At 47.7% G+C, this 24,959-nt stretch overlaps 1 protein-coding gene across 4 annotated transcripts in view; it reads right to left on the bottom strand.

Annotated features, from left to right (window-relative positions):
* The window catches only part of TDRD12 (tudor domain containing 12), a 3,388,409-nt gene that overhangs the window by 2,785,225 nt on the left and 578,225 nt on the right, over positions 1-24,959 (bottom strand). For all 4 annotated transcript variants that reach the window (XM_078668261.1, XM_078668260.1, XM_078668262.1 and 1 more), the window contains one exon: positions 14,552-14,607. In XM_078668261.1, coding sequence (XP_078524387.1) covers positions 14,552-14,607 — 56 coding nt within the window. The remainder of the gene's footprint in view (positions 1-14,551; positions 14,608-24,959) is intronic.

Below are 24,959 nucleotides of genomic sequence, written 5' to 3'. Positions count from 1 at the left end.
CAAAGGGGAGCACAGTAAACTGGAAGTGCTCATGGCCTACCATGAACCGCAGGTAACACCGGTGAGCCAGCAGGACGGGGATGTGGAAATGCGTGTCCTGCAAGTCCAACGCTACCATCCAGTCTCCGGGGTCCAGGGCAGCTAAGACCGGAGCCATTGTCAGCATCTTGAACTTCTCCTTCCGGAGGAAGCTGTTAATGTTCCGTATGTCCAAGATAGGACGTAGGCCCCCTTTGCCCTTCTTGGGAACCAGAAAGTAGTGGGAATAGCAACCACATCCTACTTCTGGCCCAGGAACGCGCTTGATAGCCCCCTTGCCAAGAGGGCCGACACTTCCTCTTGCAGAAGTTGCAAGTAATCCCTCGACATGCGGTGGTACTGCGGTGGCATGGCTGGAGGGGTCGCCTCGAAGGGGAGGGAGTAGCCCCTTCGGACGATTTATAGCATCCACCTGACCAAAGTGATGGTGCGCCAGTGAAGGAGGTGATGGCGGACCCTGCCCCCCACTGGCGTCAAATGGGCCTGAAAACTCTGACTAGGAGGGCTTTGAGGCGGATGCTGCGGGGGTGGATGTGGACTGGCCGTGCCGTTGTCCCCTGGCACCGCTGCGGCGGTTGCCACGTCTGCCGCAGCGCTGGATGTTAGACTGCGGCCCGTGGCTGGCAGGATGTGAAGGAGTGCCCCTTCCTTGGCAACAAAAGGAGCGAAAGGCAGACGGCTGCTGACGCTGGCCAGAGAGGCCCAAGAACTTGGCCGTAGCCCTGGAGTCCTTGAAGCGTTCAAGCGCATGATCTGCTCGCCACCAAAGAGGTGGCTGCCATCAAACGGCATGTCCATGAGGGTGTTTTGGACATCGGCCGAGAAGTTGGCGGACCTCAGCCAGGCGTGGCGGCGAACCGCCACAGTCGTTGACATCACCCTGCCCAGCGAGTCCGTGGTATCCAGCCCACATCGTATGGAATACCGAGCTGCGTCTCATCCCTCCGCAAGGGCTTGAGCAAGCTTCGCCCGGGCCTCCTCCGGGCAGTCTGGCAGCACGGCCGCAACCGTATCCCACAGAGAGTGGGTATAACGGCCAAAAAGGCAAGCGGTGTTGACTGGCTGCAATCCACAACTGAGGGATGAGAATAGTTTCTTACCAAACTGTTCATACCTTTTGGATTCTCGATCTGGGGGTGCAGTCGGGAATGCGGATTGGGAAGTAGAGGCCTGGATAACCAGGCTCTCGGGGGTGAGGTGGGTGGACAGGAAGCTAGGGTCGCCTGGAGCTGGGCCGTGGCCTTTGGCGATGTTCCTATCTACAGGGGGGCCTGTAGCAGGCCTGGACCAGGTGCCCAACAGGACGTCCATGAGAGCCTCATTAAACGGCAGCAGAGGCTCCCGAGAGCCTATCTGCGGTTTAAGGACCTCAGTGAGGATGTTGGACCTCACAGTAGCGACGGGGAGCGTAAGCGCCAAGGCCTTGGCTGCCCACGTCAGCACCACACTATAAGCAGCCCCCTCCTCCGTAGCAAAGGTAGGAGGGGAGAAAAAGCCAGTGTCCAGGGAAGTGTCGAGACAACTGGCCTCCCCTAGCTCCTCTGTCCAGTTCTGAAAGGACTGACACTCACGTGTCAGAGGGTCCTCAGACCCTTCCCAATCCCCCTCGTCCTCCATCTCCTGAAATTCAGGGTCAAAGGATGGAGCCGGATCAAAGAAGAAATGCTCTTCGGCCAGCGTCGAATGCTCTTCAGTCGAGCCGGTCCGACGCTGGATCCGGACCGAGGGAGGGATCAGGGGCGGCGCCGTGCGGGGGCGACACCCTGGGGTCGACACTGGCAGGGTCGTGAGGTCGACCAGCGGCGACGGGGAACCGGACCCAGCGGGAGCCTGCGGCGTCGGGACCGAAGTCGCCGACGGCGCCGAAGCACCAGATGGCGCCGTGGCCGAAGCACCCGGCCCACCTGGACTCCCAGTCGGGCCGCGGGGCCCGGAGGCACCGCGGAACCAGACGGAGGAGAGAAGGACCTCATGGCCATGAGGAAGGCCTCGATCTCCACCGGCGTGGCTTTCAGCCCAGGGACCGGCAGGTTTGGAGCTGGGCTCCAGCGGAGCCGGTGTCGCCCGAACCCCCGGCTGCGTCGTGCGACCGTCGGGGGGAGTCGGAAGAGCGATGTTTTCTCTTCGACTTCTTGTGCCCCTTACCTGAGGATTTGGAGCCCGACGAATGGTGTCGACTCGCCGAGCTTCGATGACTGGCTCCGTGACCGGTCCCTCGACCCCCTCCTGGACCGGGACCTTGAGCAGCGCGGGGCCGACAGCCGGAGCTCGACGTGCTTACGGAACCGCTTCAGTCTAGCCTTCGACGTCAAGGCCCGGCAGTCGGGGCACGACCGGTCGTCATGGTCGGCCCCAAGGCAATACAGGCACCGGCGGTGGAGATCGGTAACCGACATCAGTCGGGCGCAGTCGGTACAGGGCTTGAACCCGGGCATCCCTACCGGCACCGAGAGTCGTGAAGACCCGAGAAGAGATCAAAAAAGATAAAAAAAGAGTTTAGTCAAAAAGTGACTACGGTACTGCTTTCTCTGGACCTGCGCTTGGTCGCGTGGAAAAAAGAAGAACTGACGTCCGCGCGCGAGTGCGGCGTCTAAGTACTCTGACGACGTTATCTCGGCACCAACGATGCACACTGTAGGAGAGTAGGGTCTGCAATCCTATGATCACCCAGACTTTTGCTTTTTTGCTTCACTGGTTTACGACTTTCCCTGGCTGTGGGCCTGCTAATCAGACCCACAGCCTAGCTGTTCTCTCTACTCCAAATTGTACCCAGGTACTGAATTGGCACTGGGCCCTCTCAAAGTCCCTGTACCCAGGGCTGAGGTGTACCCAGAAGTCTCCCAGGGGCTGCAGCATGTATTATGCCACCCCTGGGCTGACTAACCAAACAGACACAACTGGCTGCTTGACAGCTGGGGCAGAGTGGTGTACTCACCCTCTGCTGTAGATATAGTAGTCCTATATCTAACCCTAAATGGGCACACAGATCTCCTATCAGTCACTCCTATGGCAGGCCTTGACAATCCTGAAGGCAGAGTGCTTGGAATCGTGTGAGATAGTGCTCTGGCACGAGCTGAGCCTGTCTGCGGCTTTCGGGATCCATCCCTTAGCCGTTTCCATGATATCGCATACCATATACTCTTAAGTGCATTATAATCCTCGCGGTTATATGCCAACTCTGGTATCGCTTTATCAAAACATGTCGAGTAAGGTGTCATACGAATTGGAATACTAACCCCTCGCCAATTCTGGCGACGGGGTTAGCATTCCACCCTTCTAGAGGGACACGACATGTATGTAACCTATAACCCCGGTTAAAGTCCGACAGAGCCTTAGCTCCACAAAATGGATGCTGCCACCGAGACACAAGTCTGCCCTCCTGCTGCTGGGAGTCCTCCCAGAGCAGGAGACAAGGACAAAGGGTTTCCTGCCAGGGGCGGTGCCAGCACCGTCCCAGACAGGGTTTTGTGTATTCTAGGTAGGCAGGGCTTCAGAGGAAGGTGACTGCAAGTGGCACCCCGGTGCTCACTGTGCATAGGCCGGCTTGAACCAGTTCCAGGGGCACACCAGACCCTGAGCTGGGGAAAGCCCGCCAAAGGAAAGGGGTGTAACCACCACCCTCCTAGTCCCACCCATAGGGCAGGACTTAGTCGCGTGCCAGCCCCCTTTTTCAGGATAAAGGTAGGAACTGGCACCCTTCCAAATCAGATCATCTTTGAATCCTGAAACTACTTTCCACGAAAGGAACTCAAGACTTCTTCCCAAGATTCTCCCTTGTGACTAAGGAGTAGTCACCCTGCAGCAGCAGGCACCAACCAAGCATCGCGGTTTGTTGCCAGTCTCTCCTCCGGATCAAGACTGCCCAGCTCGACGAGAACCGGCTTCCCTGGCACCTCTGACCTCTACCTACATCATCAGTCACGCTGAGATTCGTGGGTGTGGCGAGACCTCGAGGGACCGGCCATCTTCAGAACTGCACGACGCTTGTCCAGCACGACCACCGAGTGACCCTCGACTGAGTGCTTTGGGGTAAGAGAAGCCCCGACCCTGAGCAGCTCCAGCACCGAAGTTCAGCCCCCCTGCATCGAGATCTGCGTGGGGCCCTTCTGCTCTTTGCTGCTCACCGCGTTGTCCCGGTCACTTGCCCGTTGGCTAGTGGTCCTTTTACGACGCTCCACGACAACAACCACTGCTGGTCTGGTTGCCCCAGACTGGCCCTTGCTTCCCTTCTTCAGAGAAGCACCCTGGACCCTCCTGGTCCACTCAAGACGCCATTTTAGGTCCACCGCGTGGGCCTTGCATTTGCTAAGACTTGTTGCCCAATCCTGGGTCCAGCGACGTCGACAGCAGAGACCTTCGTGGGACAGCTCGCACCTCCATCCTGGTCGCCGACAACGCCTCCTGGTCCGAGAGACTGCAGAGCCTAGCAGCGCCCACTCACCTGGTCGAGGTGACTTCGCCCGGTGCCACTCTGGTGCCCATCTAATCACTGGCTAGTGATTCAGAACTTGGTCCCCTCTGCTTTCAGGTCTTCCTCTTCCCTGATCCAGGCTTGGATCACCACTAACTTTTCTTCACTGGCCGCCTGCCAGCAACTTCCACTTCAGGCTCCTGGTTCGTCAACGAGGGTTTCCGACGTGACTTCAACCCTATGCAGCCGCAGCCCCTGGGCTAGGTAAACCGAGTACTCCGGTGCTCCAGCATAGTCCAACACTCCTAGTGTTCGGATCCACCCTTGTTTTCGACCCACCTAGTCGGGTTCGCCCGAGTACAGTAACTTTGCAACTGCTAGCCTCCATAGACTTTTTCCCGCCTTACGCGTGAGAGTTCCCACTCTGCACACAACGTCCACAGGCCTCCTGCATCTAATCCCAGTGTTTAGAATTGTAGGCCTAGTGATTCCTGAGTCTAGAAAAGTACTACTTACCTGCTAGCAAGTTCGCATTCCACTTACTGAGTATATGGTTTTTCGTGCCCCTAGGGCATTTGTGTAAATTGTGCGACTTAAAGTATTTAGTAAGAGTTTTGTTGTGTGGTTAGCTCCCTGACTCATAAAGAGTTCAGGGTAGTCTTGTTATAAATAAATATCTGTTTATTTTCATAACAACTTGTGTGGTGTCCTTTCACTTGGTGTTCAAGGGGTAATGTGATGGTAAAACAGCTGGCTTAACACGCCCTCTAGAGTCTTAGCCTTAGACTGCTCGTATCCATGCTACTAGGATAGCTGGTCTATAAGGTTGACTTACAACCAATCATCAATAAGGGTTGTCTGGACTGATACATAGTGATCACTAGAATAGTGAGCACTGCATATCAGGCCAACTTCTCACACACACAACGGACGCGGAGCAGCAGCCGACGCCTACCGACGCGCAAGGCTACTGCTATGCAAAAATTTCCGGATCCAGTCTGACGCCTGGGGGTTATTCTAAGGTAAGGAATCTAGCTAACGTGTTTCTTTCAGATGTAATTATGTTATTTATTCAATTAATACAAATAACATTTAATTTTCATTTCATTTGCATAGAAGCCTGTGCTGGAGCAACCGAAAGTCCGGGTGTCGAATGTCAAGGTGCCGAATGTCAACTCTTAATTCTAACCGATGCCTCTTTAATACACCAGTAGAGAGTCCATTGTTTTCTTATCTCACTCTTCCAGGTTCTTTTTCATTGCGCCTTATCACAGCATCTCAGTTACTCTTACGCCTCCCGTCGACAACCACAGGTTAAAATGAAGCACTGCATGAATTCTAACAGTAACCTTAAAATTGTAAGACATAGTGACATCCAGCTTTCCATTAAGTACTCCTGGTTTAGTTAGGTCAATATTACTAACAGACCAGAAGGTGGAGTGATTTGAAATTCTCTCAGGGTAACAAAAGAGTGGTCAAGTAGTGAATGAAGTGTTAGAATTAAGTTCTCCTGTGTCTAAGACAATATACAACTTCACCACTAATCAAGCACTGCTGCAACGTGCCAACTAATACTGACTTGCACATGTTTTGTACTCCTCAACAGCCTGAAAGCAAGGGGTGTTATATGACAATGGCATATCACATATGCAGGCAATGTCCTCAGAGTGATGGCCAGTTTCATACATTTTCTCTTGTCATACCTCTAGTCACTTGCCCTCCCGCGCATGTGTGAGGACAGTGCCTTGTTCTAAAAGATGCAGATACGGGGCATGGCCAAGATGGCGGCGGAGTAGAAGCCTTCCTGCGGAGGTCTGCAAAACGAGGCAGAGAAACCGTAATTCCTGCGACCATCCCGGGCTGTTGGGAACCCGTGGTAGAGACTGCCGCAGTGTAAACCGTAGGGGGCACATGGCGACCTGATTGCTAGCAACCCAACTGTGGACGAGGCCTGCTGATGGAGAAGGCCTCCTGAGCAGCTGCCCCCTGACCACGGATGCGAGGAGTCGACCTGAGAAATCCCATGCCTGAGGTCCTGGAGGATGTGCAGCAGATAGACCTGGAGAGCAACGAACCCTGGTGAGACCAGTGCGGTTTCCAGCAAACATAGCAGAGTGACCCGGGCTGAGATGAAGCTGGACTGAGCAGCTGGAGCGCAGTTGGAGGTGGGGCCTTGGCTTTCGGCCAGAGATTTTGCCAAGTGCTGCCCCGGGTCAGAGTCGAGCCCTCTTGGGGCACTTGCAAACCTCCCTAGGGCCCCACAGAGAGGGTTTGGACGGAGCCCTGGGAAGGAAAAGGAGACCGGCATTGGTGGGGACCATATTCGACGCTGCAGCGGTCCCAGAAAGGCACAGAGGAGGAACCCATATCGTGCAGACAGCCTTCATTGGCTCCTGCGAAGTTGGGTTCAGTGACCAGAGGCCGGATAGAACGAGGAACAAAGGGGTCAGAGCCCATGCCAGGACATAAAGTAAGAAGGGGCACACCACGCTGGCTTTGTTGGACTGAGTGGGCAAAGGCCGCAGCGGCCTACTGTAAGTGGGCAGTGCGCATAAGCCCGTACACAGCATAGAGCTGGCAGGAGGTCCAGATATCACTTACCTGGCCCGGCAGACTTATCTCCCTCAGAAGGCATCCCATCATGCAAAAAAGGAGGTGAACATCAAAGACCTCCTGCAAAAGCCGGGGGCCAAAAAAGCTGATGGGAATTCCCCTAATTTACCACCTACAAACACGCAGTAGAGAGATTCAGACCTGACCGGACATGAGACAGAGGAGCAGGTCACTCACCAATTCCTAGAGCAGTTTGGCACATAACGAAAAGACTTTGTGGAGCTACGACGGAAGTTGCTGCAGACATAAAGCAGGTCAAAGCCAACAATCACTGAACTCGGCGACGGCGATGACTCTCTGAAGAGAGCCGGCGAACGTAGAGGGGAGGAACTCAATGACACAGGAACTAATGGACTTGTAGGATTGCAATGTAGATGTAGGTCTGCACCTAGATAGAGGACCTTGAAAACAGGTCCAGACGCTACAATATCTGCATCAAGGGGGTGCCACTCCGGGCGAATGCCAGGAAAATGGAGAACTTTGTGACCCGGCTCTTCCAGGCTGTGTGCGACGAGGAGATCACCGTCGACCACACCCATAGAGCAGGACGTGCTGCAGCAGTCCCGGGTCAGCAGAAAGATACTCACATGCCTTCACTCCAACAGGCAAAACAATCTTTATGGCTGCAACTCCAGACATGGCAGTTGTCTTATTTGAGGGCCTGCATGTGGGCATATATCAAGACCTCTCCTCCTCACACTCCGGAGGCACATAACTCTGAAGCCAGTCACCGCCTATCTCCAAAAGCGAGAAATCCGCTATCGATGGGGCCAACCCTTCCGGCTGATCTTCCTCTGGAACAAGGAGACACATGCAGTGCAGACCCTGAAGGAAGAACAGGCTGTACTGTGAATTGACCTGGCACTGGAGGCAATCTGGACCGGCCAACTGGAGTAGTACTGACGTCGTAAACACGGAAATGGAGAAGGCGACTCCATACCGGGAAGGACACAAGCTTGTGACCTCTGAAATGGAAAGTCAAAAGGAACAAGATGCCCTCATTAGACAGTTGCAAGACCATGACAACCGTGGAGAACCCTCCAAGGAGTGACATCAAAGCCAAGTTAGACTGACCGCACCATCTCTGCCTGCCGGCCATCTGCAGACACCGGGATGGCTTATGAGATCGGCCACCACAGACGGAGCCCCGCTCTACACCAGTCTTCGACCATGGAGGTGCCCCGTCGCCTGACTCAAGGACCCTTACACTATGGTGACATTGTTGCCCATTTTAGGGCTTTTTCTCGGTTGTTGAATTCTCTACCACCCTTTTATTTTCTTGATCCTCCTCTCTTCTCATCTCTTACGCCTCTTAGACACACTCCTATTCCAGATAGATATTGGGAGCTTACAAGGTCTTCCTGGAGACCCGAGGTATGTGATATCTACCCGCACTACTAAAACCACAGTGGGAAGCCGCGGTGGTGCCTAGTCTTCTTTTCTTTGACTAGTCCCACTTATCAACCCTGTCAACCGGGGACACTGCATGTGACACTACACACATGAGAATAGTGCTGAAGCCACTTGAGGGCCCTGCCCCTCCTAACACACTCCACAGTTGCGGACCTCACAAGGGCTAGACTGGGCGGCCATTTCCTTCTGTCTCCCTAGTGGCTGAGGTTTCCTTTTCTTGGTGTGAGCGGATGGCTTCCTGATCTTATTGGGGGGGGGGGGGGGGGGGAGGGTCCACGTCATAGCATCATGGCCCTCAGCGCTAGCCCAATGGCCTTGGCCCAAGAGTCTTGCTTTTGATGCCTTAACTCACCTGCAAAGCGGCACGTACTCCTTGCTATGCTTTGGGACTCCTGCTGTGACATATGCTTCCTACAGGAAATTCACCTAATGCATGTTGACTGGAAACGCCTGCGTTCAAGATGGTTAGATTGTCACTATTTCTCCTCCATGTCAGAGAAGAGGGCGGGGGTGGCTGTCTTATTCTCTACACTTCCCCAGAAAGATGCTAAGCACACAGGCAGAGATACCTGGGAGAATGCTGGTGCTGTGAGTGGGGGGAAGAGACATACCCACACACTTGCATCCCTATATGGACCAAAAGACCATCAGGAGAAATTTCTCAGGGAGGACCCGAGCACCATACTGAAATCCCTAGATGAGATCCTTATAATGGGGTGGGGGGAGACCTCAGCATAGTGAGCAATTATAAACTAGACAGATCCATACAAAGGGTGGGCCATTCTGTGCACTCTCGGACTCCATAAGACAGAGGCGACGCAACCCCACTGCTCGGGAATACACTTTCTTCTCAGCAGTGCATCAGACCTATGGCTCTATAGATCTTTTCCTGACATCCTCGTGTGCAACACGAGACACCAAAACAAGGACGGCAGCACTCTCACACAGTTCGCCTATTACTCTCACTCTGCAGTTAACTGGAGACCACAACCAATCGGTCCCTCATCTCCTTCTACTGCCCTCGCTCAGCTAATCAAAAATAAGCTGTCATTCCCAAAATTAAAAGATCAAGATGTGGAGGGAGGTCTTTTTCTTACAATGTAGCTAGACTCTGGAACACCCTGCTGCTGCATCTTCATTCGGAGTCACGCCATCTCCCTTTTCGAAAATTTCTTAAAACATGGTTTATTTCAAAATCCCACCCTATAATCTCTCAGCTCTTCTCCTGTTCTGTCGCCTGCGCTGGGATGCCTTAGGGTAGCTATGAGCTTAATAAATGCTGGATAATAATAATAATAATAATGGATGCCGAGAAGGCATTTGATCAGGACCACTGGTCCTACCTGCGACTGGTGTTTGCCAGGTTATGCCTGGGTGTGAGGTTTTTGAACTGGGTGCTTTGTACCTACAATGAAACTGAGGCGAGGATCAGAGTGAATGGCGTTCATTCCTGCTCCTTTAAGATTCTGTGGGGTACCGGACAGGGATGTCCTCGGTCGCCCACGTTATTCACTTTATATATGGAGCCCATTGCACAAATGGAGCCCTGTGCACAACATATCTGCCAACATGGTGCAACCACCAGGATTTATATGGGCGACAGGGAACACAAGATCTCTCTATGCCGACTATGTCATGCTCTTCCTCACTCAGCCATTCACCTCCCTATCCCCCTCCCCCTTCTTATACAGGAGATTGAAGAATTTGGCCTAGTATCCGGCTTAAAAAAAATTAATATTTAAAAAAAAAAAACTTGAGTTCTCAGCTTAACTATCCCGAAAACCAAACAGGTGCGCTTAATGGCGACGTTTCCCTTTGTGTGGCCCCCAGCTGGCAATACTTATCTGGGATTACAGATATCCCCTACGATTGAGCTAACGATCCCTGAAAACTACGCTGCCTTCTTGATCAGTACACAACCGGAAGTCCAGACCTGGAGGAGATGCTGTCCTGGATGGGCAGGCTGGCCGCAATAAAAATTACTGGGTTTACATTTTTCCTGTTCTGTGAGATACGAGGAGCATCTGGGACAAAGTACAAGAAACCTGCGGTCTGTCCACCCCTACATACCCCTCTGACCCCCTTTATTGTCCACCCAGAGATTCCTACGGCTCTGGCAGTAAACCGTCACATCAAATGGCAAGAGGCCAATTGTAAAAGGATGGACAACCTCTGACGTAGATGGGATAATGGACTTTCCCCAACTCTCCTTTGACTATGGCTTGTCTAGAGCAGCCTACTGGCAATACTTGGCCTTGTGGCACTGGGAAACGCAACCACATATCCACCCGCATGCAAGCCGCCCATTAACAAAATTTGAGAAATGGTTTATAACCCGACAATTTGGTAGGCGCTTGCTTTCCGACATATACTCCTTTTCCTTACACCTTCAAGTGAGTTAACTACCCTGTGCAGCGTAGAAGGGAGTCTGAGTGCAAGGGTGAATTCTTCCCCAAAGAATGGCACAACATAATACACAAAGCTATGGCCTCCTCCTACAGCACGGCTGGAAAAGAAGTGTCACGCAAAATAGCACATTACTGGTACGATACCCTCGATAGGATAGCATGCTGGAAGCCGGGGGAGCCGGGGGGTCATTGTTGGCACAGGTGTGTCTAGGCGGGCACTCTTTCACACGTGTTATGCCACTGCCCGGAGATACAACCCTTCTGGAACTCAATACTACCTGACATAAATGTCACTTATAACATATATACCTAGATTCCCAAGCTACATACTCCTGGAACTCCCCAATGCTTTAACTTACCCTTTCGGGTTGTGCCGGTGAAGGGCCATTACCTTGGCACTGAGTGCTGCATAGCAGGTGTTGCTCTCTAAATGGGGTACAGATGGGATCCCAACTAGGTTGGATTGGTTACACAAGCTATAGGATGTGATTGGCATGGAGAAGCCAACAGCAAGCATTACACAAACTCCCCCGCTTTGACAAAACATGGGGCTCCACTATAGAATTCTTGTCAACTAAATTCACTGAACTCACATGCCCAAGACACTGACGGGTACGCAGACTCGCTGGGACTCCTCCACGACATATAGACAAACCTCAGCGAGGTAAATTTAAATGCAGAATGACATGTTTCTCTGCCCGAACGATTTGCTACCATCAGCTTTTGAGATTCTTCTCTTATCTTCCTTCCTCTTGACTAAACTGTACTTTGTTCTTTTCTTACTATCCCTATAATGATTCTCTTCATCAGCTACTGGGTGTAGGTGGCGGCTAATTTTCGATTTGCAAATTTCAATAAAAAGATTTAAACCATAAAAGATGCAGGTACAACCACAAGAGACTGGCCTGTAGGAATCCCTGAGACACTGACCAGACTGCCTGTGAGCCCTAAATTACCCCTTCAATCTATAATAAAATATTTTGCTGTGTGAGGAGTGTCCAATTTCTATCTTGCACCATCTTCTTTCAGTCCTTTCTCTCCTACCCAGCTATCTTCTCCCTTCACCTCCCTGGCCACGTTCTTCTTGTTTATTTTGAGTACCTCCCATTATTTCCATTCAAAATCTCACACCCCTGGTATCACATCTTCCTTTCACACACCTAGTCTGACCTAATTCCCTTCGCTCTACTGCAACCTTACATTCTCTGGGACCATCCACTTGTGTGGACTCTTTAGAACGTACCACTTGTACAGCTGTTAACTAATTAAGTTATTTGGTATAGCCCAACCATCACCTACATCACTAAAGTCATGTCAGGCATACACTTTTCAGCCACTCAAACTGTTTTAAATGTGAGCGAACTTGGGAGGAGGAGCTACGCTTGCAACCAAGATGGCCGTGTGAGCTCCCGGCTCCGCCGACCTCCGTTTTCAGCTGGATAATCCTGGCACATATCCTGATTTTACGCCCGACCTCCGTGTGGACGAATAGTTGCAGAGCTTGAAGGTGCAATCCTGAGAATTTTATCGGCCTGATTGACGGAGTTATACCGTGGTCTAATTCCCGGCCTAGTCCAGCTTGTGAGCCGGGGCCTCCAGTACTGGCCCTGCCGGGTTTCAGTTGAACAACATCGGCCGTGGGACTCGACTTGAGTCCGGTCCCCCGCAGTGAAGGTTATCCTTGTCCGATACTGATGGCGGTCATTTGGTCTGGTTAACATCGTACGAGTGGTGACTGGACACTTTGGAGGCTGTGGGCGAGGGTCTCCGTCCCGGAGTCCCGGTTTGCCGCCCCCAGGATTCAGTGGGTTGGGGCCCTCGCTCGCGGTAGCGGAGTACAGATAGCTGTAGTTTCATCGTTAAGTCGCCCTCCGCAACTGTCCGCTCCGCTCTCGCTTGTTCCCCCGGAGATACCCGGGTCTCCGGGGAAGAGAACATGTTTGTAACCGAGTGTGCGGAGACGGGCCAGACGGAGTGTGAGCCGTCGCTGAAGACCGTAATAGCCGCCATCAGCGCACTACACTCGCATGTGGATGCCATTGTCTGCAAAATGATCGCTGGTGCAGTTGAGACGGGGCGAGTGGGACCGGACTCAGATTCATTGCATGGCCCGGCACGAGCTGAGTTTTCCATGGAGTACATTGTGACGGAGGATGGAGGCACCGAGCAGAAAGACGTATTGACGCCCGTGGTCAGTGCGTGGCCACACACTTGCGAACTGGGAACTTCGAATCGATCGCTACAACCGATACTGCTGTTCTCTGAGGTGGAACCGCCTGTTTCCCCATTCCTGGGGACCTTGAGTAGCGACCTGCGGTTTGCAACTTTGTCTTTTCCCTCCCGAGCATTCTTACTACGTCTGCGTCGTGACTTGAGGTCGGTGAGGGAGAATATGTGTGTGGTTGGGGTTCTCAAAGACCTACTATTTTTGACCTATTCCAGACTGAACTTTTTTGAACTCTTTTCAAAATTTGATTCTCCTGAGAATGCGGTGGTTCTACCAGACTGAGTTCACAAGCAAGATCGTAAGGGCCAAGCATGAGATTGACTGTTTGGACATGATATCATGACTTCAATGGACACGGGATTTGCTACCATACTGCTTGTGGGAGGTTGGGCGGAGCCTGCAACTTCCCCTATTTGTTTTGCCTTTGTATCCTGATGGTTTTTTTGACTGTACTATTGGGGTTGTTCCTTCTGGCGGGGGGGGAGGGGAGTCCGGGAGCATGTATGACTATTTCCTCCTCCATTTTACTACTTTTAGTATTAGTTAGTTGGGGCGACAGGCACACTGCTAGTTGGGGTTAGGCGATAGCCATATGCAGGGGTGCAGGGTGGGGGGAGGAGTTTATTGTATTGTCTTTGTTTTAGGTCTTTGAATCCTATTCATATCCTGACAATGGGTGCCTTCCTCAATGGTTATCCTGCTCGGTGGGCGGACGGGCCCTGGGGGTCGTAGTGTTTACATGGTTTCTTACAATGCATGGCCTTTTAATTGCTGCGAGCTGGGTGCGGTCGTCGTTTTGTCCACTGCTCTTCTTACTAACTTCTCCTGTCACTCGAAAATGCCTCAGACACGATACTCCTGGTACCTATGGGTGGTGGACTTTTTAATGTCGGTTAGACTGGATTTGTACTTATTAGCAATTTATATGGCCGCACTCCAGTATTATTTCATGCTTCAGCCTCTGCCTTGGGGATTACCCGTCTATTCCTAGCCAAATGTATGTATACTTGTAGTTCATTCCGTGAAGTAAGACACCTGTTGTTGATTTTTCCTGTGTTCTTGATTAATAAAAAGAAAAAAAAAATGTGAGCGAACTTTAATGTTGCAGCTGTTCATATTGTTGACAGATGCGAAGGCTTAGTACTTTTACTTGCTTTTCATTACAGTTTAAACGTATTTTTCGTCTTATCCCACACAAACTGATACTTCATTAGTCTGAAGGAAGGAAAGGTAGTTTGTTAAAAGTTCAACTGCATAACCATTTGCGGTGCAAATGAGGTGTAGAAAAATGTATCGCAGGCCTTTCCAAACATTTTTAACAAATGAAGTTCGAAAACAATTCCGGACAAAACAGTTAAGGATTAACATTTTAGATGAAAATAAACATGAACCAGCACGAGGTCATTCACTTAAGATACATGAATCTTAGATTCAGCTCACCTTTCAGTAGGTTATGGAAGTGTTGAATCGCAGCACTGTCCCATCGTTTGCCTGGCCTACAAGGAGATTGGGATAGTCAGTAGTCTCAAAATATTAAGGATTCTCTAATAAGGCTGTTACCGCAGTGAAATAAAGATTTCTTGTAAATACAAAAAAAATAGCCTTGTAGCAAACAAGTGTTTAAACTGACAATTAGGTGCTAAGACTGGAGAAGCGAGTTACATAGATTTAATGTCATTCATCCAAGATCACACAGGTGAAGTGCTGAAGTAGATTCAAGGTCTCCTGCTTTCAATGTTAGCAATTTAGCTTCAAGATCCCAACTTATTTTAAATTGTATGGGTTTTATTTTGATGGGAAACCTCCATTACTATAGGAGAAGAGTCCTTTCAAGAAAGGTCTGTTACGCCCCTCTGATGTCTCTTGCAGGTTTGGGGGATTCTGAGATTACTGCTTTGCAAGAGTGCCCTTTAATTTCTGCTTGGGGAGAGAAGAAGCGTGAGCAAAGAGATGTAAATTGAACCAACTCGGATGGTTGCATGTTGAACAGAACGGTCCAGTAAAGAACACAAACTTAAAAAAAACCTTTGTTAAATGGACATTATGCTCGTCTATTAAGATAGTTCAAACACTTGCATTATAAAAATAGCTCCACCTTCTCTGAAAAAAAGTCAAATGAAAGGACGCTAAATATGATGCAAAAACTAAAAATACTAAAATATGACAGCTGTAATTAACTAGGCAACTACAAACCCCTACACCCCACCCGTCTCCCATTTCACTGCATATACCCTCACAAATGACATCACAAATGACGCAATCAACACAATTACTGACAAGGCAACAACAAAGGAGCTAAAAGTCCACAGTTCCTCTGGCCGCCCCAAGTTGTGTTTTAAAAGATGAAGGAAAAGACATGAAAAATTGCAGTGACAATCTGTTGCTCATATATCCAGCGTTTTTTTCCCAAAAAGTTTAATGATTAATTGAAAGTTTAATGATTTATTTGTCAATGCAGAAGAACGTATTCCTATAGATGTTGGTTTGCTTAGTCTTACAGTCGCCTTAACTATACTTCCCCAGGGAATGATTATTTTGGCAGCAAAGAGTATGTGATCTTGGATAGATATCCTAAATAAAAGTTTTTAGTGAGGGTCTTTGATTTGGTAATATTTGTTTTGGAAGCCATGCTTTTCTACTGGAGTATTGCCCTCCACTTAACAGTGCTTAATTTGTAAAAGAATAAGTGCCAGGAGGCACTGGTGCCCGAAGGCCGCGAATGGCCCAACTGAACGCCAGGGATGCCGAATACCAAGGCTGTGTTGTGTTAACCCCTTCCACGCTCATGACGAGCTCAGCTCGTCATGAGGTACGCCTGTCGTACGCTCATGACGAGCTGAGCTCGTCATGCAACGCGGTAATTGCAAATCTTTAGCGCACAGCGGTAAAACGCTTAGCGCGGATGGGGTTAACTCTATCCCGCGCCTCTTTCATCCAGAACCAGACACTCCCTGACTCTATATCACTTTTAGCATATTTGCCACCTCTGCTTTCTTTATTTCTTACCGTTTTTCAGTCCCTCCAACTCCTTCCTTTCCCAATTTGGGTTTTTTAGGTCGAGCCTAGAGTCAGCACGCTGTATTCGGTATGACGAGTTTAGCCACACCCACCACTTTTAATTGATTCCTTCCTGTGCCTTTCCAAATGCTTTTCTTGTGTGGTGAATGGTGCCATTTGTCCCGCCTTTGGGTGTGTTTGTCAAGCCCATGGCTACTGGCTCTCTTACTTGGTTCATTTCGTTTCAGGCTATTTCATACTCGCAGCGAACTCCTGAACATGGATTTTTGGACAGAACACTAGCACTCGTGTCTGGAGTTGCTTCTCGCCTATTTGCTGTAGGGAAACACCCTCCAGCAGAACCGCGGCAGCCCTGACCCTTGAAAACATCCATGACGCTTCTCTCAAAATGGTAACAGTTCCCCAACACTACACTGTCACCGCAGGGCAGTGAAGAACAAACGCCTGACAGTAGGGGTGAACTTGCTCCGCAGCACACCCACAGCCATTTTCAAACGCTTCAAACAGCCAACCACGGAAAAGCACAGGCTCTGCCCTTATGGCTCCTCCCTGTGCTCCCAGTCACCCTCTCCCAGCCCACACATTTATGCTCCGAGGCCTCCACACACCCGCATCTCTCCTGCCCATGTGTGCCCACTTGGCAGCAGGGTTACCAGCTTAGGTTACATCTCGAACAATTGAGCGATATTTTGCCCAACTGTACGTGAGAAAATCAAGGTGTGTGGCCAACCAGAATTTGGGCCAGAATCCACGCAGTGCGCGATGGATTCACCGAATAGTGTGTCACAGCCATGTTCTAGCCCTGGGTTGCTTTCCCACGACCCTCTTGCAGCACTGCGAGATCCTACAGAGTCCATTTTGTTTAGGGATCATACATGAACACAACAAAATGTGACAAAAATGCACGTTCTTTAGAGTTGGGAAACAGATTGTGTCCGGAAACTCAAAATTGTGTCCGAGGGAGCGGAGTAATTGATCATGGAAACATTAGTATCTTTTTTTTAATTTGTGCTGGATGTCTTTGTGTACTGCCTACCTTCACCAAATTCCATTAGCCAAGCACTGTCGTTGTCTAGAATAATGCAGTGATTTTATTTACTTTTCCAGACATATTTTGTCAGCACTCACCTGCTGGGATTAATACGTCTGATTTCCGAAAACAGCTTTGTATCTCTTGAAATCTTATTTCATGCTTCGGGAGTTTGAATGGAATAAGCACTTTATACAAATTGTTTTTTTTTTTGCCGTGCCGCTGTGGCCTGCAATATCTGTCTTTTAGCTGTGAGGAGGGCCTGGTGTATTAAACGGCCATACATGTTCCGTTCCAACCCAAAAGGCGTTGAGGTAAAAACGTGAATGGAAACCAAAAACACTCATTATGATCATGGCTGCCTTTTTGTCCAGGAAAATCAAACACTACAAGCAGTTGATTAAGACAAACGTAGCCTAGTTAAAAAATACAGACTCTACCTGTATTCTGTAAAGTGTTTTCATTACTGGAAGTCGCCTGCCACGTTTCTCAGTTGCTAAGAGATTAATCCTCACTATATAATTCCTTCAAACCCACCCTTCCTTTGTTTTTCTCTATCTCCTTATCCCCTCATTCCTCCCTTCCTTGCTGGCCTCCTTAATCCCTCTTTTTTCTCTTTCTTTCTTCGTTCCTAACCCTCCCTCCTTTTCCCACTCGTCATTACTTCAACCATCTCTTCTCCCATCCTCAATTCATCCTTCCCTCAAACACTAACTTCATATTTACTTCCACTATCCCTTCTACCTATCTTAATCAGTTATCTTTCCTTATCACATATGACATACACAATTCTCCCAGAAGTAGCAGTTTGTTTCTGCTTAACAGGGACTTGAGACCATGGTGGTCGAGTTAGGGAAATCACTTTAACCCATTGCACGCTGATAACGGAACCGCTCCGTCATCAGCTGCGGTGGCGCTGTGCTGATGACGGAGCGGTTCCGTCATGGCCCTGCCGCCACGCCTGCGCGGATTCCGCGCCTGCACTGGGCGTTCTATTGAGCGGGCGGGGCCATGACGGAACCGCTCCGTCATCAGCACAGCTCAACCGCGGCTGGTGACGGAGCGGTTCCGTCACCAGCATGCAGCCGCCCCGCGGCCGCCCCGCCCCCTTAGCACTGTGGCGGAATAGCCGCCGCAGTGAAGGGGTTAAAGAGAGAAAGCCGGATGCTTGCACTGCTTCTTAAAACAGTTCACTATAGTATGAGTATACACATACATATATACATACACACATACATATATACATACACACATACATATACACATACATACACACACATACATATATACACACACGTATATACACACATACACATACACACATATATATACACACATACATATACACATACATACATACACACATACATATACATACACACATACATACACACATACATACACATACATACACACACAGATATCTATACACGCATAGATATCTAAACACGCATAGATATCTATACACGCATAGATATCTATACACATATACATACATATATACACACATACATATCTATACACATATACATACATATATACACACATACACATATATACACATATACACATATACACACATACACACATATACACATATATACATACACATATATACATACACATATATACATACACATATATACATATGGAAAAAGTTTTCTGTGTAGAAAATAAGAGGCCAGAGGGGGTTTCAAGGGAACAGCAAGTTTTAATGGATTGCTGGCAGTGGCGGTAAATGCATTTCGGCATCAAGGCCTTCTTCAGTACCCTTCACTGGTTCTCTCCAAATGTCACTCCATCCTGTTTCAAATGTTCGTCTGCAACTTCATACTCCTCCCCATTATGTACTCGACACACCTGGGCAGTTCAATTGCAGTCCTAAGAACTACCTCTCCCAGCAGGCACTGTGTTGGCAATACCGGGTCGGTGGCGTGGGCGAGCAGGTAAAAGACTGTGGGTCTGTGCGGACAGCAGGTGAGTGGAAACAACCCTAAACAGCTTTCCAAAGTCCACGAGGGCGCCCCTGGGCCCCCTCCATACTACCCAGCCGTTTCTCACCGGAATTCTTGCAGGTCAGTGCTGCCAAATGCGAGGCGTCATGCTCCATGGAGATAAAATACCTCCGTCTTTCTGCTTCCTTCCGAGAGTCCGGGCGGTCTCCGACTTTATTGATTGCTCAATCTTGTGAAACGCTGGAAAAGCGAGGGTGCCAGAATTAAGTCGGGACACTTGTCGGGCAGGGCCATCTTTGCTGCGTCTTCAGGCGGGCGCAGAATACATGGAAAAAGTTTTCTGTGTAGAAAATAAGAGGCCAGAGGGGGTTTCAAGGGAACAGCAAGTTTTAATGGATTGCTGGCAGTGGCGGTAAATGCCTTTCGGCATCAAGGCCTTCTTCAGTACCCTTCACTGGTTCTCTCCAAATGTCACTCCATCCTGTTTCAAATGTTCGTCTGCAACTTCATACTCCTCCCCCTTATGTACTCGACACACCTGGGCAGTTCAATTGCAGTCCTAAGAACTACCTCTCCCAGCATGCACTGTGTTGGCAATACCGGGTCGGTGGCGTGGGCGAGCATATATACATACATATATACATACATACATACATATATATATATATATACACACATACATATACATACACACACATATATATACACACATATATATACACACACACACATATATACACACACATATATATATATATACACATATATATACATATCCAAACAGAGTTTGCCTGCAAAATAGAGGAGCCCACGAGCAAGGGAAGATATTCAGCTTTTATTCTTTGTAGAAAGCAGCCTGCGAAATGGATGCAAATACAGCAACAGCTTAGGAAGTCAGCCTGACGCGTTTCGTTTTTCAACTTCTTCAGAGGCACTGACTCACAACTCCCAGGCAAACATTTTCTTGGCAGCTACACAGCAATTTAACCCCTGCCTCAATGCGCATTGCCAAACAAATGGCCTCATGGTATATGTAGTGTCCTGTCCTTCTCCAGTGATTCGCCTGCCCCAGAGCACAATTATTATTAAAATGAACCACAGTGGGGTGTACTGCATCACACCTCATTGGCGCAGCTGTCCATTACCTTCCCACAAAAGCCCCTTACTCCCAAATCGGTGGCGTTGTAAAGCGTCTCCGTGGCGGGCTGGGACAGCCCCAGGGCTACCTCCGCGGCTCAGGCTCGCCGCTCCAAATCCAAACAGAGTTTGCCTGCAAAATAGAGGAGCCCACGAGCAAGGGAAGATATTCGGCTTTTATTCTTTGTAGAAAGCAGCGTGCGAAATGGATGCAAATACAGCAACAGCTTAGGAAGTCAGCCTGACGCGTTTCGTTTTTCAACTTCTTCAGAGGCACTGACTCAAAACTCCAAGGCAAACATTTTCTTGGCAGCTACACAGCAATTTAACCCCTGCCTCAATGCGCATTGCCAAACAAATGGCCTCATGGTATATGTAGTGTCCTGTCCTTCTCCAGTGAGTCGCCTGCCTTGGAGCACAATTATTATTAAAATGAACCACAGTGGGGTGTACTGCATCACACCTCATTGGCGCAGCTGTCCATTACCTTCCCACAACAGCCCCTTGCTCCCAAATCGGTGGCGTTGTAAAGCGTCTCCGTGGCGGGCTGGGACAGCCCCAGGGCTACCTCCGCGGCTCAGGCACGCCGCTCCAAATCCAAACAGAGTTTGCCTGCAAAATAGAGGAGCCCACGAGCAAGGGAAGATATTAGGCTTTTATTCTTTGTAGAAAGCAGCTTGCGAAATGGATGCAAATACAGCAACAGCAAAAGCTCAATTTCGCAAGCTGCTTTCTACAAAGAATAAAAGCCAAATATCTTCCCTTGCTCTTGGGCTCCTCTATTTTGCAGGCAAACGCTATGTTTGGATATATATACATACACATCTATATACACATACATATAATACACAAACATACATACACATATATATATATACATACATATATATATATATATATATATATACACACACATACATATATATACATATATACACATACATATATATACATACATATACATACATACATATACATACATACATATACATACATATACATACATACATATACATACATACATATACATACATACATATACATACATACATATACATACATATATATACATACATATATACATATATATATACATATATATATACATATATATATACATATATATATACATATATATATACATATATATATACATATATATATACATATATATATACATATATATATACATATATATATACATATATATATACATATATATATACATATATATATACATATACATATATATATACATATATATATACATATATATATATATATATATACATATATATATATACATATATATATATACATATATATATATATATATATATATATATATATATATATATATATATATATATATATATATATATATATATATATACACATACATACATATATACAGGGGCCTACTTGTTGTTCCCCTGCCGTGGCTTCCACTCTTTTCTAGTAAAGGAGGTGTTTTTGGACATTACAGCGTGCAAGCCAGTGACACGCCTTTGGAAGCCCCTGCATCGCAAAGTTGGCTCTGGTGTTCATTGGTGCGGGGCGGCTGCGGCTGTTCTTGTGTTTTCTTTGAGGTATCGATTCGACCAGAGCCCACCTTTATACTCCGGGGAGAATAGAAGCGATGCTGAGGCTATCCTGCCTCACACCGGGCTTTCTGCATTGTCGTTAAGCCCTCGCCCAAATTGACTCTCGGACTAAAGGTTGGTGCAGTTTGGGGACTCGAGGAGGGGACTTTGGCTCAGCGGAACACAACAGGATAGTGGTCATGTCCATCTCCGTGACTCACCTGCCCCAGCATCGCCTAGCACCAGAACAGTGCATTCTGGTACCTGCAGTCCGTTACCACATAATGGGCAACAGTTAGGGCGGTGTTTCCACTTGGAGGGGGTGTGATATGGTTTTAACCAATCAGCGAAGTGCGGGACATACTTCCACGGTGACTGGCCATACCTCCTGCTACACTTACCGGGCACTGAAGAAGGCACAACTGCCGAAATGCATCTGCCTGCCATGTGTAACTTTCTGAATTAAAGTGGCCTCCTTGTTGTTCCCCTGCCGTGGCTTCCACTCTTTTCTAGTAAAGGAGGTGTTTGTGGACATATATATATACATATATACATACATATATATATATACATACATATATATATACATATAAAAGGGGGCAACACTTATCTGGCCCCGCACATTGTATATGGAGGAAGCGGAAAGGCATCTGAACGATTCAGCATGTTACAGAAAAGGCAGCCTGAATGATATTATGCGCCTGAAGGACATTGTCCACAAGGAACTTAATCAATGGAAGCGTGACGGATTACTGAGCAAACAAGAACATGCTTTTAAAAAAATGATTTTCCGATTACACCTTTTTTTTATTTGATTCCCAAAATCCATAAGCAGGCTTCACCAGTCCCAGGCCGTCCTATAATCTCAGCTCAGGGTAGCTCACTGGAATCTATCTCACGTTATGTTGATCATTTTTTGCATGAATATGTGGAGGCCTTGCCATCGTTTATCAAAGACACTGGACATTTTCTTTAAAAAATCAATGACATTGTTTGGAATAGTGAGTTTGTGTTAATAGCCTTAGATATAGATTCACTACATACAAGCATAGCCCATAAGGATGGATTGAATGCTATTAAGTTTTATTTGGGGAAACATAGCATTGCGTTCAGTCAACATAGAAAAATGCTATTGAAAATGTTGGATTTAGGCCTTACCAATAAATATTTTCTGTTTGATAGGGAAATCTACCAACAGTTGAGAGGAGTGCCTATGGGGGCATGCTTCTCCCCTACCTATGCATGTTTACATGTAGGGTGGTGGGAGGAGCATGTCCTCATGGGTTCACTTGCAAAACTATTCCCTAACAATATAGCTCATTTCTGGCGCTACATTGACGACATCTGTATGATTTGGAGGGGTTCGGTAGCATCTGCTACTGAATTTGTCAGTAAAATCAATGACAACCAATTGAATCTAAAATTCACCTCACAAATTAGTACCACCAAGATCCAATTTTTAGATGTTGAAATTTACATCTTGGATGGTAAATTGCAAACTCGACTCCACAGAAAGCCTACGGCGGGCAATTCAATATTGCACGCCAACAGTTCGCACCCATGTCATCTGGTCAGAAGCATCCCTTATGGGGAATTTCTGCGGATACGAAGAATTTGCAGTTATAAGTCAGATTTGGAGAAATGCCAGAATGAAGCATTTTTGAGATTCTGTGCAAGAGGCTATAGTGTATCTGTATTACAGGAGGCATTGGATAAGGCTAATGGTATGAACAGAGATGATTATCTCACTTCCAAGCGGATGCATAATGTGCAAGAGTCAACAGAGAAATCCCTTGATAAGGTTAGTTTAATCACTACCTTTAATAGCGAGGAAAGGAAGGTGAGGGGGGATATTGAAAAAGCACTGGCCCTTGTTGAAGACTGATATTAGTGTGGCACCCCTGTTACCAGATGAACCATCCATTGTTTTCAGAAGAGCACCCTCAATGAGGGATGCTCTGGTTAAATCGAGCCCTGAGGTGGTTACAAAGAAAAACTGGTTGTCTGATAAATCTGGATTTTATAAATGTATCTCTTGCAGAGCATGCAAATTCGGTATGAACACCAAGGAATACTACTCTGCATTCGATCCTATGCCTATCCAGATCAAAGGTTATTTTACTTGCCGCACTGAGTTGGTGGTCTACGTGCTCCAATGTACGTGTGGGCTCAAATACATTGGGAGCACCAAAAAACAGGCTTTTAACCGTATCCTTCAACATCTAAGGGCGATCGTCAACCCTGATGAAAATTATCCTGTTGCGCGTCACTTTGGTTTGGTCCATAAGAAAAACTTGAATGATCTGAAATACTTCATTATTGATGCAGTGCCCCAAAACATCAGGGGGGGTAACAGAGAGAAAGTTTTGAGGCAACTTGAAAGCAAATACATTCTGCTTTTAGACACTAGGATTCCAAATGGAATGAACACAGGGGAGGACCTGCATTGTTTTTTATAATTGAGGGCTAATAGAAGGGTGGCAGACTTCTAGCCATTGTCCAGCATCCCTTGAGTTATTTTATCCTACAGGATCATATGGTGTTTGTGCTTTCTCATAATATTTGAGTCAGCTATATAGTTATTTTCTGTTCTTGATCTCGGATTTTACCTTACATTCTCCTCATTTTGGTGATGTCATATTTTAGCACTATTTCTTCATATTAACTGTGGTTGATGCATTTGTTATGATAATATTTAATGAAATATAAGCTTCGTTAGACAGCGTTATAGATATAGGATGTAAACGGGCACTATGCCATGAGTTCCTAGTCTTACAATAAGCTGTCAGTAAAATGATTTGTTGTCATTCCGTAGTAGGATGTGCTTCTACAACATCTGTTAATACTTTCTATACGGAACATGTAATCCTTCATAATAAGGGTCAACATGCATCAGTTTATTATCTTCCCATATTTATTAATCAACTGTTGACTGAAGATTATACGAGTTAGGTAGTTGCCCTATCTCTAAGTCACGGTTGATTCTGCACTTTGCACATTGCACGTTTGGCACTTTTTTCCATAAATTGTAGCACTAGCACTTTTTTTACTTGGGGGCGTCCTAATTATTTATATCATCCTAGAGTTCATAGACTGTTTTGTACCACGGTTTATTTATAACTAAT

This window comes from Lissotriton helveticus, chromosome 12 (genome assembly GCF_964261635.1).
Source record: "Lissotriton helveticus chromosome 12, aLisHel1.1, whole genome shotgun sequence".
In the NCBI taxonomy this organism is placed as follows: domain Eukaryota; kingdom Metazoa; phylum Chordata; class Amphibia; order Caudata; family Salamandridae; genus Lissotriton; species Lissotriton helveticus.
The sequence above is the reverse complement of the archived record's forward strand: the minus strand, read 5'-3'. Positions and strand labels throughout refer to the sequence as shown.